Source organism: Globicephala melas, chromosome 11 (genome assembly GCF_963455315.2).
Source record: "Globicephala melas chromosome 11, mGloMel1.2, whole genome shotgun sequence".
Classification (NCBI taxonomy): domain Eukaryota; kingdom Metazoa; phylum Chordata; class Mammalia; order Artiodactyla; family Delphinidae; genus Globicephala; species Globicephala melas.
In genome coordinates, this window is record NC_083324.2 from 47,994,609 (window position 1) to 48,014,836 (window position 20,228).

The 20,228-nt window shown below is 44.1% G+C and overlaps 1 protein-coding gene across 2 annotated transcripts in view; it reads right to left on the reverse strand.

Annotated features, from left to right (window-relative positions):
- The window catches only part of ITGA9 (integrin subunit alpha 9), a 350,116-nt gene that overhangs the window by 78,470 nt on the left and 251,418 nt on the right, over positions 1-20,228 (reverse strand). For both annotated transcript variants that reach the window (XM_060308137.2, XM_030830131.3), the window contains exon 19: positions 2,586-2,672. In XM_060308137.2, coding sequence (XP_060164120.1) covers positions 2,586-2,672 — 87 coding nt within the window. The remainder of the gene's footprint in view (positions 1-2,585; positions 2,673-20,228) is intronic.

Genomic DNA, 20,228 nt, shown 5'->3' on the forward strand with positions numbered 1-20,228 from the left:
GGAAGGACCCCTTGGGCAGGGCTTATAGAGCCAGGCCCTACTACAAACTATGTGATCTTGGCCAAGATACTCGATCTCTTTGCTTTTCAATAAAAAAAGAAGAGGGTGGACAAAATGATCCTTAAATTCCATCAAGTTCTGAGAGTCTATGACTTATTTAATATCTAAATATTTGTTCCTTTATGACGTCATTTCATTCCTTTATGAAGAATTCTAGGCAATGGTCTAACTTTGCAACACTGGATTCTACTGAACTAAATGCTACCTGAAAGTAATTAACACTGGATCATGACTTTGGACCATCAACTAGAGTGGATGCTGGACATCCCTTTCTAGACAGAAATTTCTGTTGCAGTGAGACCTGTCAGCTTACAGTGAGGGTGGGGCATGGAGACAGGACAGGAAATAGAGCTGGAGGACCCAAAGGAAGGGAAAGTCAAGGGTCTCATTGCAGCAGAGAGTCTGAACTGGCAGGAGATCTGAATTAAACCCTCTAAAGATCAAAGTGAGGTAAGAAGCAGAAGATTTGAGCACAAAGCCAAAATGAGAGCCAGAGGCCTGGGAGAACAGAAGGTCAGGGACTGGGCAGGCTGGTCATGAGAGACAGAAACATACGGCCAGTGAAGTAAGCAGATAGTGTGGTCATGAGGCTTAGCAGGTGGTCTGGAGCCTGATGACCCACAGGGTCTGAGGGCAGGGGAGGACAAGCCAGGCTGTGGATAGAGGGAGCCCCATCCCTGCTGGGTCGCTTCTGGGGCTTTCTCCAGGGACTCACCCCCAGAGCCCTGCCTCCAGGACCAGCCTTGCTACAGGCCTTCACTTTTGCATGTGGAGGAAGGCAGTGACATTGCCAAGCTGGAAAAAAAATCCAACATCCAACATCCATACTTCTGTTGGCTCTGTGACTATTTTGAGAGAGAATGAATGAACAAAATTTAAGGCCCCAGAAGTCAAGGTTACTTTATTTTCATTGTATTCATTTATTCACTTTCTCTTTATGGGAAGTGATCCTGGATCCATCTGCAACAAGTTTTCCTTTTAAAATATCTTTAAAACTAGCAAGACGCACCTTAGGTTTGAGGGAAGGAGGCTGGATTTTACAACAAAATGTCTACTTTTTCTTTTTTTCGGTACGCGGGCCTCTCACTGCTGTGGCCTGTCCCGTTGCAGAGCACAGGCTCCGGACGCGCAGGCTCAGCGGCCATGGCTCGCGGGTCCAGCCGCTCCGCGGCATGTGGGATCTTCCCGGACGGGGGCACGAACCCATGTCTCCTGCATCGGCAGGCAGACTCTCAACCACTGCGCCACCAGGGAAGCCCAAAATGGCTACTTTTAAAGTGTTTCAATTAAGTCTATTTCCTGTTGCTCAAAAGATTTCAATAAAATGTGTGTGTGTGTGTGTGTGTGTGTGTGTGTGTGCGCGCGCGCGCGCATTGAGTGCCATATTTTACTACAGGCAATGATGCCCAGCATTCAGGGTCCTCCTCCTGCATCCTCACCCTACCTGGAATCTCACAGGACTTGGCCCATATTCTGCCAGCTTTCCTGAGGGCAGCCACCACTTGGGGCTTCCCTTCTCCTGGGATGAATGTGGACAGAATGAGGATCAGAGCCAGAAAAAAGGCTGATGAATCACAGATATAAGAGCCACCACAGTTTGGAGCAGGTACGTTCAATGAGGCGAAGGGATTCAAGTGATTTGCTAAGAAATGAGCAAATCTTCCTTACTAGAATATTCTCACAACTGCTTTGCAAAACAGCTCCTATGTACTGAGACCAAAAAGCCTTAGAGATTAAAATGATCCAATTCTATGACATAGGCAGGATAAAAGGATTAAACTTTCTTTTTTTTATTTTTAGGAAGGGAAAAAAGGTAGACAAAGGAATATAAAATTTCCTTCAAATCATAGCAGGGAAAACAGCTTCCATTTAAAAAGGCAGAACTGGTCTTTTAGAGTCTAGTTTTACCTCCAAAAATCATATCTTCTACGTCTTTGCATCTCTTTATAATGATGGCACATACTAGAATGTTCCATGAATCTCCAAATATGCTAAACCATATTATTGTTTGAGCTTAGAAAATTTGGCTCCTTATAAATACCAAAGTGACTGTACTTTCTTGTACTTTTCTGAAAAAATGAAGTGCAATACAATTATTTATATTTTAAGAGGACTCTTCAAAAATTCTGAGTTCCCGGGGGGCGACAGCCAGGACTGTAGATCACTAGCCCAGACCACATCTTCTCCTATGTTGTCCCAGGGACTCAAAGTGGCATGGGATGTCCCAGAAAATAAAATGTTAAGAGGCCAACCAGATGGTGCTTGACAAAGTACAAAGGCCGTGGCATGTGTCTCACATCTGTGGTATGTCACATGGATCAAGGGGAAGGACCACATGTCCACAGCGCCCCGGAACAGACTTGGAGATGGCCATGGACAGGGCTGGCTGTGCCCAGGCAGGGCTTTGCTGGCCACCCTGCTGCAGTGGGGTGTGGACGAAACCTTGGGGAGGCAGTTGCAGAATGAGTGGCTGGTGGGAAGGGCCGGGGGTGCTGCCAAGGAAGTGCCCCGTCCCTGCCCCTTACCTTCGACTTCGACCTCATGAAAGGGAATCCCACACTGCATTTGAGGAAGTCCGATTCCAGCAGTTCACAGGAAATGCCCATTTCCTCCTGGAAGACAAAAAGTACCAAGAGATGGGCTGGCTGCACCAGGACAAGTGTGTGGAGGAGCCCCAGGGAGGCAAATCCAGGCTTCAGCAGACATGGTCCTGCTATAGGGAAGTTCTCAGAAAACAGCCACTGTTGGCTGTGCTGGAATGAGGAGCCTCTGACAGGCCAAGTCCCCATCCTCCTCTGACTGCCCACTCGCCCCGCCGCCACACTTGCCAGAGGTTCTCTGGGAAGACAGTGCAGAGGACAAAACCACTCTTCATTCTTTTTTTTTCTTTATCATGTTTGTTATTGTATATCAGAGTTTCCCTAACTGTGTTCTGTAAAACATTAGTTCTGTGGGTATTACATTTTAAAAAAGGGTTTTGGGGTCAAAAAGTTTGGAAGATGTAGGGATAAAAACAGTTAAAAATGTGATTTTTTTTTAAAGCAATTATTTTTTTTTGTATTTTATTTTGTTTTTTTTATACAGCAGGTTCTTATTAGTAAGAACACTCTTCATTCTTAATCAGCCCTTTGGCTCTGATCCCTAGTGCTCTCCTGGAGAAACGGGACAGCCCACACGTGAGCTGGATGCCTCCTTAGGTTTGCATTAAAAGGCATCCAAGTTGCCTTTCTGGCTCACACCCTAATCTTCCCTTTCAAAACCTTACTAGTTGAGGAAAAATAAACGCTAAGAAAATCGCACCAAGGAAAACACAGGGATTCCTTCTACAGCATGAAGCAATGAGGGCTGAGCTGCACCCTCAGCAAGCCTTCCCAGGGTGGGGGTGGGTGCAAGGGCAAGGAGAGGGTTCCCAGCATAGCTGGCCTGGGCTGGACTCTACAGACAGGCACGAGAAAACCAGGAAAGGGGCCGTGGGGAGCTGCCATCTTACCACCTGCACACATAGTTTACAACCAAAGTCAAAGAAAAGCAGGAGGCTCTTCATAATCCACAGGGCCTCTCCGAGTCACTGAGACCAAATCAAGACTTCTGAGGGGAGACAGAATGTTTGCAGATATGGGAAAAGGAGAAGGCACAGAACAGAACTAGCACTGGCTGAATGTCTAGAAGCTGGGGTGCTGGAGTTCAATGAGGTCATGTGACTTCCTCAAGGTCATTCTTTGTTTTTTTTCTTTTTTTTTTTGGGTACGCCGGCCTCTCACTGTTGTGACCTCTCCTGTTGCAGAGCACAGGCTCCGGACGCGCAGGCTCAGCGGCCATGGCTCACAGGCCTAGCCACTCCGCGGCATGTGGGATCTTCCCGGACCGGGGCACAAACCCATGTCCCCTGCATCGGCAGGCGGACTCTCAATCACCGCGCCACCAGGGAAGCCCCCAAGGTCATTCTTGACTGACTCTAAAACCTACCTCCTTCCCCTACCAAGGCCCTGATCTTCTCAAGGGCCTTGGCAACTCTGCAACACACAACGGCAGCCAAAAGGAACCAACCTGTGTGGATTCTGGCTCTGAAATGTCACCCATGCTCCCTCCTCCAATTTCCAAGACCTGCACCTCAGCCCAGACCCACACTTCCAGGTAGATGGGTGAAATAAAAAAAGTTTAAGTTGTGTGTCTAATCAGAAAAAAAAAAAATGTGAGCACTTACCACAACATACCTACTTAGTTACATGTTATACACATATACTGTTACACTAATATATTATGAACATTATCAAACACAAAAAGTAGAAATGACAAAAAACAAATAACTCATCTGTGGGATTAGAAGTCAAGATAATAATTGGCGGGTGGCAAGTGGAAGGGAGTTCTCGGGGTGCTGGGGATGTTCTCAGGTGTGATCATTGTGAAAATTCACTGAGCTGGGCCCCTAATGATTTGTGTACTTTTGTCTGTTTTCTAAACATCAATAAAACTTTATTTAGAAAATAGCAACAAAGCAACAGCAACACAAACAACCCGAAATACAAGGAAATAAAACATAGGAGATATATAAATATAAAAGGGAACTGTAGCTTATCTTTCAGCATTCAATCTAGATATCTAATGGGGATAACTGATCTCAGTAACTGTTAAGTTTTCTAACTGTTCTCCATGACCTTAGTCAGCATCCCTCATGTGGGCTTGGGACCTCCTGCATTAAAATTGGTTTGGGATCGCCTTAAAAAATACAGATTCCCAGGCCACGCCCCAGTGGTCTGAGTATACTCTGGGATTGTGGGGCCTGAGATAAGCATTTTCAATTCATGGTAGGTGATACGGTAAGTGTTCCACTGTGCAATGCTTTGGGAGCCACTGCTATGAGTTTGCCTTTTTTTTCGTCCATTCTACAGGCTGCTTGAGGAATCTTCTTAAAATGCCTCTCTCCATTATGAACATAATAAAGCTCAAAATCTTAACACTGGCATCCATTTGGCCCCTACCTCTCTGAGCACATATGTCACTATTCTACAAATATCCTTTTCTTGGTCTCATTTCCGCACTTTCCACACTTTTGCCTAGTTTTTCCCACTGTCAGGAACACCTTTCCTCAGCCCTTCTTCCAAGGCTTCCTTCACCCATCTTGCCTCAAACACTCGTGGGTGGTAGGTAAGTTTGCATATCTAATATGGGCATGGCACAGGACTTGGAACGGACCCTGAGCATCCATTGAGTGGCTGAGTCATCACATCACCTCCCAAGATCAGCACTGAGGACACAGATCTGAATGACACTAGTCCCTGTCCTTGAAGAGCTCACAGCTTAGAAGGGGGACATCTTCCAGCAGAGAAACAGACATTTACAGGGCAGTGTGAGGGGCTGCTCTTGGAATCTCGAGAACATGCAGCGGCAATCTCAATAAGGAAAACCAGTGAATGATTTCTCAAATGCTGTCTCACGAACTGCATGGCCCAAAGATTGGTCCTAATGATTCACTGTTGGTGGCCTCTTGTCACCATCCTCTTCCTTATAATTCCTCACCCAAGAAACAATATCCACAATTGGCCCAAGTACAAGCTACTCTAAATCCTAGCTAACTGGTCTGTGGGCATTAGAGGCAGTGAGCTCAAGCCTAGGTGACCTTAACTCCCTGGGACAGTCTTGGTTTATGTCTGTTGTCCTGGTGTAATTACTCTCAAGAGCATCCCAGGATATACATAAATTATATTACTCAACCCAGTTCCAAAGCTCAATATCTCACTGGAAATCCCTTTCAAACCAGTCAAAGGTCTATCCGTTCTCAAAGATTTATCACCCTGAAGACTTCTTCAGGTTTTACATGGATGTGAAGGACTCACTAGGCTTTAAAAATTTACTCTGGAAATTGAGGGGACCTCCGTTTACTCAGCTTTGATCTAAGACTGCTTTTGATTGTCTAAGAACTGCTGAACTACTTTATTTTTGTTAATTCCAAAATGCGAGGAAATAACATTTAAACCAGCATTTATTGCATTATTCCACATCTCTCTTCCACCCTACTCAGTCTAATAGAAATGACAGAATTCCGGTTGGATCTTGGGGTGGGGGACAAGCAAAAAGAGTGAAAACCAAAGACATCTGTAGGAATGAAAGCGCTCAGTATATGGTCATGACTCACGCGCTCCCGGACGCTGCAACAGGGAAGAATGTCATGGATCACCCTTCTGCACCTGTCAGCACCAGAACAGCCCTCCCATGGCTATGTAAGTCCCCTTGACTGAAAGGCTTTAATTCTGTTTTCCACCCTTCACTGCAGCTATGAGGCAAAGAGGCCCCCAGAGCATGGGCTTCAGCAAACACTGTGACTGCTGGTGTGGACGGCACAAGATCTGCACCCAGAACCCCTTTACTAGATGACTTCCAGTCCCTGGCTGAATGGGAGCTGCTTTGCCTGGGAGGTTATAACACCCTTCCTCTGCAGCCTATGACTGACATGGGTGCAAAAGGCTGCCCCTTTGCCTCAAGGTGAGACCAGCTTGCTGTGCAACTCATGTTCCAGAGCCCCCGTGGGATTAGGCTGAGAGCACATACCTGTTTGCCTCTCTCTTCTGCCCCATTCTGTTCCCTTCACTCCTTTTCTCCCAAGAGCATTTCTGCAGTAAATCATTTGCCCAGGAATCCCCATCTCAGGTTCTTCTCCGGTGAACCTGACTTCAGACAATACTCTTTATAGATGAGGCTGCTGGCACTGAGAGCTTCTGGAAAGTACTGGGCATTTGTTCCCAGGTGGGGAGAGGCAATGGGAGGGGAACCCTCACATGCTAACGAATGTTGTTCAAATCCATACTAACCCAAGGAAAAACTTTCTAACTACTGGTTATAAAGTCAGCATAGCTGCCCCCATCAGGGAGCACTTAATCTCAAAGCAGTATCAGCACACCCTTTGCTCTGGTTTTAGATCCTGCCTGGGGCATAACCTTAAAAAACAGGGTCACTATGGAGCTAGGTACCACCCCCGCCCACCTCCACCCCACTCCATAGTCAGGCAGGCATCCTGTAGTCAGAGAAGTCTCAGGGAACCTTTAAAAGATGAATGTTGGGGTGATGTAGCTAAACTAGCTGTGCCCTGGCTTTAGACAGCATCAGGAATAGTGATTTAGTGGGGGAACGGTGCTTTTTACCTCCGCCAGGCATGTGGTACCCCACCAGGAGGTACATGGGAGAGATTCTAGGGACAAGGCTTCTCCGTGGCTCTGATTCCTTCTGTGCCTCAATCATTGCTTACATTGACTTTAGCTTGGAGAACTTACCTTCAGCACTGTTGCAAGACTTATGATTACCAGCTCTCAGCTGATGGGGAATGTGGACCAGTGAATAGACTGTCTACCCTTTGGCCCTGATTGCCAGACAGTGTAGAATCTGATTATCCAACTCATATGCAGTGCAAATCTACTAAAACCTGTTGCAAAGGTGCAGGCTTTCATGAAATCAATGAAAGTGATGCTCAGAAACTGCTCAAACCACTCAAAGCCTCTGATTAAGTCTGGATCTGGCAGAGTTAGATCAGTTAACAACTGTTGAAGAAGTCAAAATTATCCTTGGATGATAACACTTTAAGATGCTTGAGAAGATAAGGCTTCAAATTTAAAAGATCAAGAGAAGTGTTTGGGAAAAATGTACCATCATAAAAACGACCTTTCTGTGATTGTTCTAAAAAAAAAAAGGCAAACTATGAAGCAAAGAATGTTACCTTATAATAGGAATATTCACATCCAAAAGCTGCCTACCCAGGACTCAGTTACTTCTTTCATTTCAGAAATTAATGCACTGCTATTTTAAAGATGCTAATAAAGCAAATAAACTTTTGCCTTGGGTCTAAGTATCCTTGACCATTATTATTACAAGAGCTGTTACGTGTAGAATAACATAAACTTATTTTCATAATCTTTAGTTTCATTTTTCAAGTAAAGTCCCAATCAAAACTTAAAAGAAAAAATTTTAATATGAAATTCTGGACCCTATTTTAAGAAGATTCACAAAACTGGCCATTTTCCCAGTCCCACTTTTCCTTGGCTAGCAGACACATCCAATTCCATAAAATGCTATCAAGGTTTCTCCCCAGAGATTGAGTAATTCAGTTTAAATTTTCTAAATTTTTTGTTTTACTAAGACACATTACTCTCAGGATCAGAAAAACATCAATTAACATTTTTTTTTAGAACACAAGATTAAAGCCTACTTGGTTTCTGCATGTTCGTCTCTATATTCTCAGTACCGGGCACTCAGTAGCTCCCTAGTTTGCACTTAGTACTTCAACAAGCCTTGGCTCTTCGGGGATTCAGATGAAGGGACTTCAAGAGGCAGCTTATTTGCTGGTCTGCCTGGCATGGGAGATGCTTGCCTTGGCAAAGGTCCTCTCTTTTCCAGACATACCTCAGCTGTCCTGGCCCTGAGAGTTTGGCCAGCGGAGCCAAGCTCCAGCCCTGCTTGTACTATGCAGTGTGGCTGGCAGGAAGAAATCAGATCATGAAGTTAGTGAGCCTCCTTGGCCTTCAGGCTCCTTCTTCCCATTCACACAGCATTCGACTTTATTCTGGAGCCAAACTTGCTCTGACCACCAACGCAGTGCCCTGTGGGAGGAGCAAATCCGCAAATCTGGTCAGGGCTTAACGCTGGGCTCCAGGGAGAGTGTGAAGTTTATCTTCCCGTTTGCTACTTCCTCCTGTGTTTGTCAAACTGAGATGACCCTTCATGTTCTATGTCTGACTGAAGTTTGGTATTCATCTAAGACCCCCTTCCTTTTTTCCAGCCATGTGAGGTGTGACCCGTGAGCTGATAAGCTCTGTGTTAACTCAGTTAATAGAGAATTCAGGGAAATTCTGGAAGCACTTGATCCCAATTCTCTAATTAACTGAGGAGTCAAAGGTGAGTAGGGGTTCTCAATAACCTGGCCCAGTGAGCTAATAGAAAGAGTTTATTCCCTGGAAATACTTTATTGGCCCCACTCAAGGATGAGTCAGCCTGAGCCTCACCAGAAAAAACAGTGCTATTCCTAGACGGGAATCCTTTGGGACAGGGCCCATGGAATTCCTCAGCATGCAGAAAAGCACACGGTATGCAGCATAGAAAGTGCACAAGCTTTGGCATCGGTGTCCCAATTGATTTGCTCGGATATGTAACAGCTATGGGTCATCCGACAAACAGGCTGCCCTTTCTACAAGCCTCCATTTTCTCACCTGAAAAATGAAGCCATAACACCTGCCTTATAGGACTGGGGCTGGCCTGCCAGGGTGGATGGTTGTAAAGACGGAGTCCACAGATGGCCCCTACTCAGTAATAGCTTGTTACATGCCAGGTAGCTCCTCTTTTTATGCCCATTTTACAAGGAGGAAACTGGAACACAGAGAAGTTATAGCACTTGCCCAGGATCTCCCAGCTGCCAATGTAAGAATGAACCAGAGGGGGCCTGAGGCGGGGAACCCCAAACAACGCACAGACAAGGTCCCCTCTTCCCCATCCCCCGAAGAACCCACAGAAACTGAGCCTGAGCAGGTGGGCAGCATAAACCCAATGAATGGAGCGTGTGGCCTTTAAGGAACCTGGAGTACACGGGATGCCAGGACAGATGCCAATCGTGGCTAATAGCCTAGCAAGGCTGGGGCACTGGTTTACAGGCCCTGCCGGATAGGGGCTGGCAACCAGCAGTCTGAGGGAACAGAGGTGATTACCAGCACACATGGGGGTTCCAAGGCAAGTGCTACAAAGCAAGTGCCTTTTTAAACTTTTGTCTAAACCCCCATTTGGAAGTAAAGGCCCAGACTATTCTGGGTTTCTTCTTTCCAAGCTTAAAAAAGTAAAGCAAGCAAGAGCTAGAGTCAAAACAAATGCTTGAGACAGATAAACCACATAACTGTTAAAGCCAAAATCCCCTCCGAAGCTAAGGAGTGCTGAATTTGGAGCGTGCACTTTGAACAACCCTGTACCCATCACAGGCAGTGGGAAGTCAGCTGTCCCAGGAGGAGCAATTTTCTTATCAAAGTGGAGACAAGGGAGGCTCCTCCCAAACAGTCCTCTTGGCGCTACGGATGCTTTAAAATGAGTAAAAATCATATTGCATTTAAAAAAACCAACACAAATCAGAAATGACTTGAATAAGCTTATTCCTGTAACATGCTCCTCCTGTGCATTACATCAACCCCTAATCATGTATTTTCCCAACATGAAGACAAATCAAAACACTTCCATAAATGCTGATGACTGCCCCCTTTGGGATGGCAGGAAAACTAAAGAATCTAAACAAACAAATAAATAAAAATAAACCCACCATCCCAGCCCCCATTCACCCCAGCGGGTGAGCAGACAAGCCTCTCAGGCTGGAGCTGTCCATCCTTTTTTATTTCTGGTAAGGAGCGAAGGAGATCTCCTCCAACACCCAGCGCTAAGGCAACATTTCCAATTTGAATATTCCATTGGTCAGGCTGCTGCAGGCGGCCAGGCTTTAGCAAGACCAGCTGGGTGGCTGACAGAGCCTTGGTGCTCCAGCCGGGTGTCGGGCCCATGCCTCTGAGGTGGGAGAGCCGAGCTCAGGACATAGGTCCACCAGAGACCTCCTGACCCCACATAATATCAAACGGTGAAAGCTCTCTCAGAGATCTCCATCTCAACGCTAAGACCCAGCTCCATTCAACAACCAGCAAGCTACAGTGCTGGACACCCTATGCCAAACAACTAGCAAGACAGGAACACAACCCCACCCATTAGCAGAGAGGCTGCTTAAAATCATAATAAGGTCACAGACACCCCAAAACACACCACTGGACGTGATCCTGCCCACCAGAAAGACAAGATCCAGCCTCATCCACCAGAACACAGGCACCAGTCCCCTCCACCAGGAAGCCTACACAACCCACTGAACCAACCTTACCTACTGGGGGCAGACACCAAAAACAGTGGGAATTACGAACCTGCAGCCTGCAGAAAGGAGACCCCAAACACAGTAAGTTAAGCAAAATGAGAAGACAGAGAAATACACAGCAGATGAAGGAGCAAGGGGAAAACCCACCAGACCACACAAATGAAGGGGAAATAGGCAGTCTACCTGAAAAAGAATTCAGAATAATGATAGTAAAGATGATCCAAAATCTTGGAAAGAGAATGGAGAAAATACAAGAAACGTTTAACAAGAACCCAGAAGAACTAAAGAGCAAAGAAACAATGATGAAAAACACAATAAATGAAATTACAAATTCTCCAGAAGGAATCAGTAGCAGAATAACTGAGGCAGAAGAATGCATAAGTGACCTGGAAGATAAAATAGTGGAAATAACTACTGCAGAGCAGAATAAAGAAAAAAGAATGAAAAGAACTGAGGACAGTCTCAGAGACCTCTGGGACAACATTAAACGCACCAACATTCGAATTATAGGGATACCAGAAGAAGAAGAGAAAAAGAAAGGGACTGAGAAAATATTTGAAGAGATTATAGTTGAAAATTTCCTAATATGGGAAAGGAAATAGTTAATCAAGTCCAGGAAGGACAGAGAGTCCCATACAGGATAAACTCAAGGAGAAACACGCCAAGACACATATTAATCAAACTATCAAAAATTAAATACAAAGAAAAAATATTAAAAGCAGCAACGGAAAAGGAACAAATAACACACAAGGGAATCCCCATAAGGTTAACAGCTGATCTTTCAGCAGAAATTCTGCAAGCCAGAAGGGAGTGGCAGGACATATTTAAAGTGATGAAGGAGAAAATCCTACAGCCAAGGTTACTCTACCCAGCAAGGATCTCATTCACATTTGATGGAGAAATTAAAACCTTTACAGACAAGCAGAAGCTAAGAGAATTCAGCACCACCAAACCAGCTTTACAACAACTGCTAAAGGAACTTCTCTAGGCAGGAAACACAAGAGAAGTTAAAGACCTACAATAACAAACCCAAAACAATTAAGAAAATGGTAACAGGAACATACATATCGATAACTACCTAAAATTTAAATGGATTAAATGCTCCAACCAAAAGACACAGACTGGCTGAATGGATACAAAAACAAGACCTGTATATATGCTGTCTACAGGAGACCCAGTTCAGACCTAGGGACACATACAGACTGAAAGTGAGGCGATGGAAAAAGTTGTTCCATGCAAATGGAAATCAAAAGAAAGCTGGAGTACCAATTCTCATATCAGACAAAATAGACTTTAAAATAAAGACTATTACAAGAGACAAAGAAGGACACTACACAATGATCAAGGGACCAATCCAAGCAGAAGATATAACAATTGTAAATATTTATGCACCCAACATAGGAGCACCTCAATACTTAAGGCAAATGCTAACAGCCATAAAAGGGGAAACCAACAGTAACACAATAAAAGTAGGGACTTTTAACATCCCACTTTCACAAATGGGCAGGTAATCCAAAATGAAAATAAATAAGGAAACAAAAGCTTTAAGTGATACATTAAACAAGATGGATTTAATTGATATTTATAGGACATTCCATCCAAAAACAACAGAATACACTTTCTTCTCAAGTGCTCATGGAACATTCTCTGGATAGATCATATCTTGGGTCACAAATCAAGCCTTGGTAAATTTAAGAAAATGGAAATCGTATCAAGTATCCTTTCTGACTACAACGCTATGAGACTAGATATAATCACAGGAAAAAATCTGTTAAAAATACAAACACATGGAGGTTAAACAATACACTACTAAACAACCAAGAGGTTACTGAGAAAATCAAAAACTACCTAGAAAGAAATGACAAGGAAAACATGACGAACCAAAACCTACGGGATGCAGCAAAAGCAGTTCTAAGAGGGAAGTTTACAGCAATACAATCCTACCTCAAGAAACAAGAAATAACACAAATCAACAACCTAACCTTACACCTAAAGCAATCAGAGAAAGAAGAACAAAAAACCCCAAAGTTAGCAGAAGGAAAGAAATCATAAAGATCAGAGCAAAAATAAATGAAAAAGAAATGAAGGAAACAATAGCTAAGATCAATAAAACTAAAAGCTGGTTCTTTGAGAAGATAAACAAAATTGATAAACCATCAGCCAGACTCATCAAGAGGAAAAGGGAGAAGACTCAAATCAACAGAATTAGAAATGAAAAAGGAAAAGCAAAAACTGACACTGCAGAAATACAAAGGATCATGAAAGATTACTACAAGCAACTCTATGCCAATAAAACAGACAACCTGGAAGAAATGGACAAATTCTTAGAAAAGCACAACCTACTGAGACTGAACCAGAAAGAAACAGAAAATATAAACAGACCAATCACAAGCACTGAAATTGAGACTGTGATTAAAAATCTTCCAACAAACAAAAGCCCAGGACCAGATGGCTTCACAGGCGAATTCTATCAAACATTTAAAGAAGAGCTAACACCTATCCTTCTCAAACTCTTCCAAAATATAGTGGAGGAAGGAACACTCCCAAACTCATTCTATGAGGTCACCATCACCCTGATACCAAAACCAGACAAAGATGTCACAAAAAAAAACTACAGGCCAATATCACTGATGATCATTGATGCAAAAGTCCTCAACAAAATACTAGCAAACAATCCAAAAGCACATTTAAAGGGTCATACACCATGATCTAGTGGGATTTATCCCAGGAATGCAAGGATTCTCCAATATATGCAAATCAATCAATGTGACAAACTGTATTAACAAATTGAAGGAGAAAAACCATATGATCATCTCAGTAGATGCAGAGAAAGCTTTGACAAAATTCAACACCCATTTATGATAAAAACACTCCAGAGAGTAGGCATAGAGGGAACTTATCTCAACATAATAAAGGCCATATATGACAAACCCACAGCCAGCATCGTTCTCAATGGTGAAAAACTGAAACCATTTCCACTAAGATCAGGAACAAGACAAGGTTGCCCACTCTCACCACTCTTATTCAACATAGTTTTGGAAGTTTTAGCCACAGCAATCAGAGAAGAAAAAGAAATAAAAAGAATCCAAATTGGAGAAGAAGTAAAACTGTCACTGTTTGCAGATGACACGATACTAGACATAGAGAATCCTAAAGATGCCACCAGAAAACTACTAGAGCTAATCAATGAATTTGGTAGAGTAGCAGGATACAAAATTAAGGCACAGAAATCTCTTGCATTCCTATACACTAATGATGAAAAATCTGAAAGTGAAATCAAGAAAACACTCCCATTTACCATTGCAACAAAAAGAATAAAATATCTAGGAATAAACCTACCTAAGGAGACAAAAGACCTGTATGCAGAAAACTGTAAGACACTGATGAAAGAAATTAAAGATGATACAAACAGATGGAGAAATATACCATGTTCTTGGATTGGAAGAATCAACATTGTGAAAATGACTATACTACCCAAAGCAATCTACAGATTCAGTGCAATCGCTATCAAACTACCAATGGCATTTTTCTCAGAACTAGAAAAAAAAAATTCACAATTTGTAATGGAAACACAAAAGACCCCGAATAGCCAAAGCAATCTTGAGAAAGAAAAATGGAGCTGGAGGAATCAGGCTCCCTGACTTCAGACTATACTACAAAGCTACAGTAATCAAAACAGTATGGTACTGGCACAAAAACAGAAATACAGATCAATGGAACAGGATAGAAAGCCCAGAGATAAACCCACACACATATGGTCACCTTATCTTTGATAAAGGAGGCAAGAATATACAATGGAGAAAAGACAGCCTCTTCAATAAGTGGTGCTGGGAAAACTGGACAGCTACATGTAAAAGAGTGAAATTAGAACACTCCCTAACACCATACACAAAAGTAAACTCAAAATGGATTGGAGACCTAAATGTAAGGCCAGACACTATAAAACTCTTAGAGGAACAGAGTTCATAGGCAGAACACTCTATGACATAAATCACAGCAAGATCCTTCTTGACCCACCTCCTACAGAAATGGAAATAAAAACAAAAATAAACAAATGGGACCTAATGAAACTTAAAAGCTTTTGCACAGCAAAGGAAACCATAAACAAGATGAAAAGACAACCCTCAGATTAGGGGAAAATATTTGCAAACGAAGCAACTGACAAAGGATTAATTTCCAAAATATGCAGGCAGCTCATGCAGCTCAATATCTAAAAAAAAAAAACCCAATCCAAAAATGGGCAGAGATCTAAATAGACATTTCTCCAGAGAAGATATACAGATTGCCAATAAACACATGAAAGGATGCTCAACATCACTAATCATTAGAGAAATGCAAATCAAAACCACAATGAGCTATCACCTCATACCAGTTAGAATGGCCATCATCAAAAAATCTACGAACAATAAATGCTGGAGAGGGTGTGGAGAAAAGGGAACCCTCTTGCACTGTTGGTGGGAATGCAAATTGATACAGCCACTATGGAGAAGAGTATCGAGGTTCCTTAAAAAACTAAAAATAGAACTACCATATGACCCGGCAATCCCACTCCTGGGCATATACCCTGAGAAAAACATAATTCAAAAAGAGTCATGTACCACAATGTTCATTGCAGCTCTATTTACAATAGCCAGGACATGGAAGCAACCTAAGTGTCCATCAACAGACGAATGGATAAAGAAGATGTGGAACATATATATAATGGAATATTAGTCATAAAAAGGAACGAAACTAAGTTATCTGTAGTGAGGTGGATGGACCTAGAGACTGTCATACAGAGTGAAGTAAGTCAGAAAGAGAAAAACAAATACCGTATGCTAACACATATATATGGAATCTAAAAAAAAAAAAAAAAAAAAGGTTCTGAAGAACCTAGGGGCAGGACAGGAATGACGCCGATGTAGAGAATGGACTTGAGGACACGGGGAGGGGGAAGGGTAAGCTGGGGCAAAGTGGGAGAGTGGCATGGACTTATATACACTACCAAATGTAAAACAGATAGCTAGTGGGAAGCAGCCGGATAGCACAGGGAGATCAGCTCGGTGCTTTGTGACCACCTAGAGGGGTGGGATAGGGAGGGTGGGAGGGAGACACAAGAGGGAGGAGATATGGGGATATATATTTATGTATAACTGATTCACTTTGTTATACAGCAGAAACTAACACACCATTGTAAAGCAATTATACTCCAATAAAGATGTTAAAATCAATCAATCAATCAATCAATCAATCCACCAGCTCTAACTGAAAAGCCCAAAGTGAAAAGACCAGTAAGTTGTGTCTTCTAAGGTTTAAGAAGTAATCAAAGTATTTGATTTCATTCAGGTAGTTTTTCCTACTGTTACACAGAGGCAAATGACTTATTCTTAGGTTTGTTTTTTTTTTAACTATTAATTAATTTATTTTTGGCTGCACTGGGTCTTCATTGCAGCGCACAGGCTTTCTCTAGTTGTGGCCAGCGGAGGGCCACTCCTCGTTGTGGTGCATGAGCTTCTCACTGAGGTGGCTTCTCTTGTTGCAGAGCATGGGCTCTAGGCACGCGGGCTTCAGTAGTTGTGGCACGTGGGCTTAGTTGCGCCGCAGCTTGTGGGATCTTCCCAGACCAGGGATTGAACCCATGTCTCCTGCATTGGCAGGTGGATTCTTAACCACTGCACCACCAGGGATATTCCTATTCTTAGATTTTTAAACAGGGGTTTCTATTCTTAGATTTAAAACAAAAGTATTTCCCAGAGCCTGCAAATTCTTGATGAACATACTAGAATTCAAAGTTGAATTCCATCTCATGAATCAAATTATTTTGATTTTCTATCATTTTTTCCTTTGCCCTACAGGCTGGATGAAAACTCTACAAGGTGGCGACCTCTCCTGAAATGATCAGAAAGAGTTTAACATCATGGCATAAAAACAATTTATGAGTGGTGTTTGGATGAAAAGGTTTTGTAGGAGTCAAGTGTATGAGGAGTACTTATTAAAAGCCTGGCCAGGAATCTTGATATTAGAAACGTACTTACAGTGAAGAGTTCCAACCCACCTACCAGCCCACTTATACCCCCGCAGCCTTAGATTTGTGAAGGACCTTGCTGCTAAGGGCCTTGCTACTCAGTGTGGTCCTTGGACCAGCAGCAACAGCATCACGTGGGAGCTTGTTAGAAACGCAGATTCTCAGGTCCCACACAGACCTGCTGAGTTAGAATCTGTATTTTAAGCAGATCTCCAGGTAACCTCTGTGCACATGACCATTTGAGAAGCCCTGCTCCACAACACTGACCCACGCACTCAGGAAACATATGATGTTGACCCATGGAGACCAAATTCCTGTACTCTCTGCCCTCCAGAAAAAGATATACACAGCCGATGCATTTGAGGGGTCCTGTCTGAGTGAGGATACACTTTTCTGGAGCTGGAGATCCACCCATTAACATGCCCCATGGTCTGGATCCCCACCAAAGCAGACTCTGGGACAAGGACTGGGGTTCGAGTAGTTTGGGAGGTGACCTTAGGTGCTCCCTGAAGGAGTGGGGATGAGAAAGCTGGGTCACCTCTCCGCCAGCACCTGCCTCTCCTTGGTTGAGAGTTGTTCCAGGGATATTGAACTTCCCTTGGCCACAGATGAAGAGACAGGGTCTGAGAGAGGACCCTTCCCCAGCACAGCACCCTGGAGTGCTCTGTGGGCTCACGCAGTCCTGTTTCAGGGGGCATCTGCTTACTCATCTCTCCCCCCAGGTTGGCACATCCACTTTACTACTTCTCTACGCAGCTCAGGACTATCCTTTCTCTTTCCTTGCTGGCACAACAGATCAGCTCCAATCTCCTCCCACCTAGGCCAGTGTAAAACAGCTTCTCTGTGGATGCTCTGTTCTCAGCTGTCCCCAATCTGGTCTACAAGCTGCCCCAGGTGAATCTGAACACACTACTCTGTGCACTTCTGCCCAAAAGCCTTCAAAGGTTATTAACAGCCACACTTGTCACTGCTTCCTAACTGGGGTGTGCACTGGAACCACCTGGGAGCCAGAGCTACCATGCACAGCTGTGCACGCTGTTCACTGCACAAGAGACCTGGCTGAGGTGGGGAAGGGGCTGAAACCCACCCCATGCTGCTCTCCCCAAGCCCTGTACCCTGGCAAGAGGCTGTGGCCCACCAGAGGGGGCACTTCTCTGCAATTTGTAAAATGGTGCTAGACAGACTGTGATGATTTTGTGGAAAGCTTTGTAAAAAAGCCCCCCGTGGAAGCCCCACTGAATCAAAGCACACAGCATGGGCCAGCATTTGCTGAAAGCTCCCCGGGTGCTTCCAACACACACCCAAGCTAAGAACCCTCAAAAGTTAGGTTACGTTAAAATCCTTGTTAAAGATGCAGATTGCTGGGGCTTCCCTGGTGGCACAGTGGTTAAGAATCCGCCTGCCAATGCAGGGGACGTGGGTTCGAGCCCTGGTCCGGGAAGATCCCACATGCCGTGGAGCAACTAAGCCTGTGTGCCACAACTACTGAGCCTGCGCTCTAGAGCCTGCAAGTCACAACTACTGCGCCCGCGAGCCTAGAGCCCGTGCTCTGCAACAAGAGAAGCCACTGCAATAAGAACCCTGCACACCGCAATGAAGAGTAGCCCTCATTCACTGCAACTAAAGAAAGCCTGTGTGCAGCAACGAAGACCCAATGCAGCCAAAAATAAATAAATAAATTAAAAGAAAAAAAAAGATGCAGATTGCTAAGCCCACCCTCAAGAGTGGGATGCTTTAGAGCAGAAGCAGGGTCAGGAAATCTGGATTTTGAATCTGAGGCAAACCTTCTATACCAGCCTTTGAAACCCTGGCCCCGAGGGCTAGCCATTTTGGAGGTTAAAAGATGGAGACCCAGGGCTTCCCTGGTGGCGCAGTGGTTGAGAGTCCGCCTGCCGATGCAGGGGACACGGGTTCGTGCCCCGGTCCAGGAGGATTCCACATGCCGCGGAGCGGCTGGGCCCGTGGGCCATGGCCGCTGAGCCTGCGCGTCCGGAGCCTGTGCTCTGCAACGGGAGAGGCCACAACGGTGAGAGGCCTGCGTACCGCAAAAAAAGAGATGGAAACCAAGACAGAAGGGAAAAAAGTGCTTTCCCTGGGGTTCAAACCATGGTGAGGACAGAATATCTTTTATTATGGCCCTTCCTGCCTACAGGTCCTCAGACTGGAGCCCTGCCCACCATGCCCCCAGGGCAGTGACCCAGAGAGATGATGTCTACAGAGACCAAGACCAGCTCCCACACGGGTGCCCATCCCCTGAGGCCCTGGAGGAAGCCCATCCATCCACTCAACAAGTGTTTCTTATTTTGTCTCAAATGGGAAACAGCTTCTGTAGAATAATTCTTATGCATGAGACACGTATGTTTTCTGTTACGTCTTACATTCCCTTGTTCACGCCCTCGCTTAATAATTATTTTTTAAGCAGCCTCGATGTCCTGCATTGGATAACATGCCTTTATAATACAGTCCTTGCTGTCTCCAAGGGATGCTCCCAGCCTGCGAGGAGGGAGAAGGACCAAGCTGTTTGAGGGAAGACTCCTGTGATAAGTGTTTGGGTGAGGCGCACTCACAGGGCCAAAGTTGGTCTCTCCTGACAAGAGAATCTTCACTCCCCCCAACCTCATTGCCATTAGTCCTATTTCATTATTATTACATACTTTCATTATTGTTACTCATTATTATTACCACTGCTTTACCTTTCCTTTTAATTAACTAAAAACCTCTACCAGTTCTTAAATTTTTATTTATTTATTTTTTTGGCTGTACCACGTGGCTTGTGGGATCTTAGCTGCTCGAGCAGGGATTGAATCTGCACCCTTGGCAGTGAAAACATGGAGTCCTAACCACTTGACCACCAGAGAATTCCCTACAAGTTCTTTAATTTATGGAATTCAAGACCTGACAGAGTGATTTCCAGACATCACTGCTGACTTCAGTGGGAAAATTTAGTTCATTATGTGAACACATGGGTCAAAAGCTATTATGACAATAGTCAAAAATACCCTTCATAAAACAGCAAGAGCCAGCTGAGAGTCCTCTTGTTCAGAACTGTTATCTACATTCTATGAAGCCACCATCAACCCTGATACCAAAACCAGACAAAGACACTACCAAAAGAAGAAAATTACAGGACAATATCTTTGATGAATATAGATGTAAAAATTCTCACCAAAATATTAGCAAACCAAATCCAACAACACATAAAAAACATCATAACCACAACCAAGTTGGATTCATCCCAGGGTCACAAGGATGGTTCAACATATGCAAATCAATCAATGTGATACACCATATCAA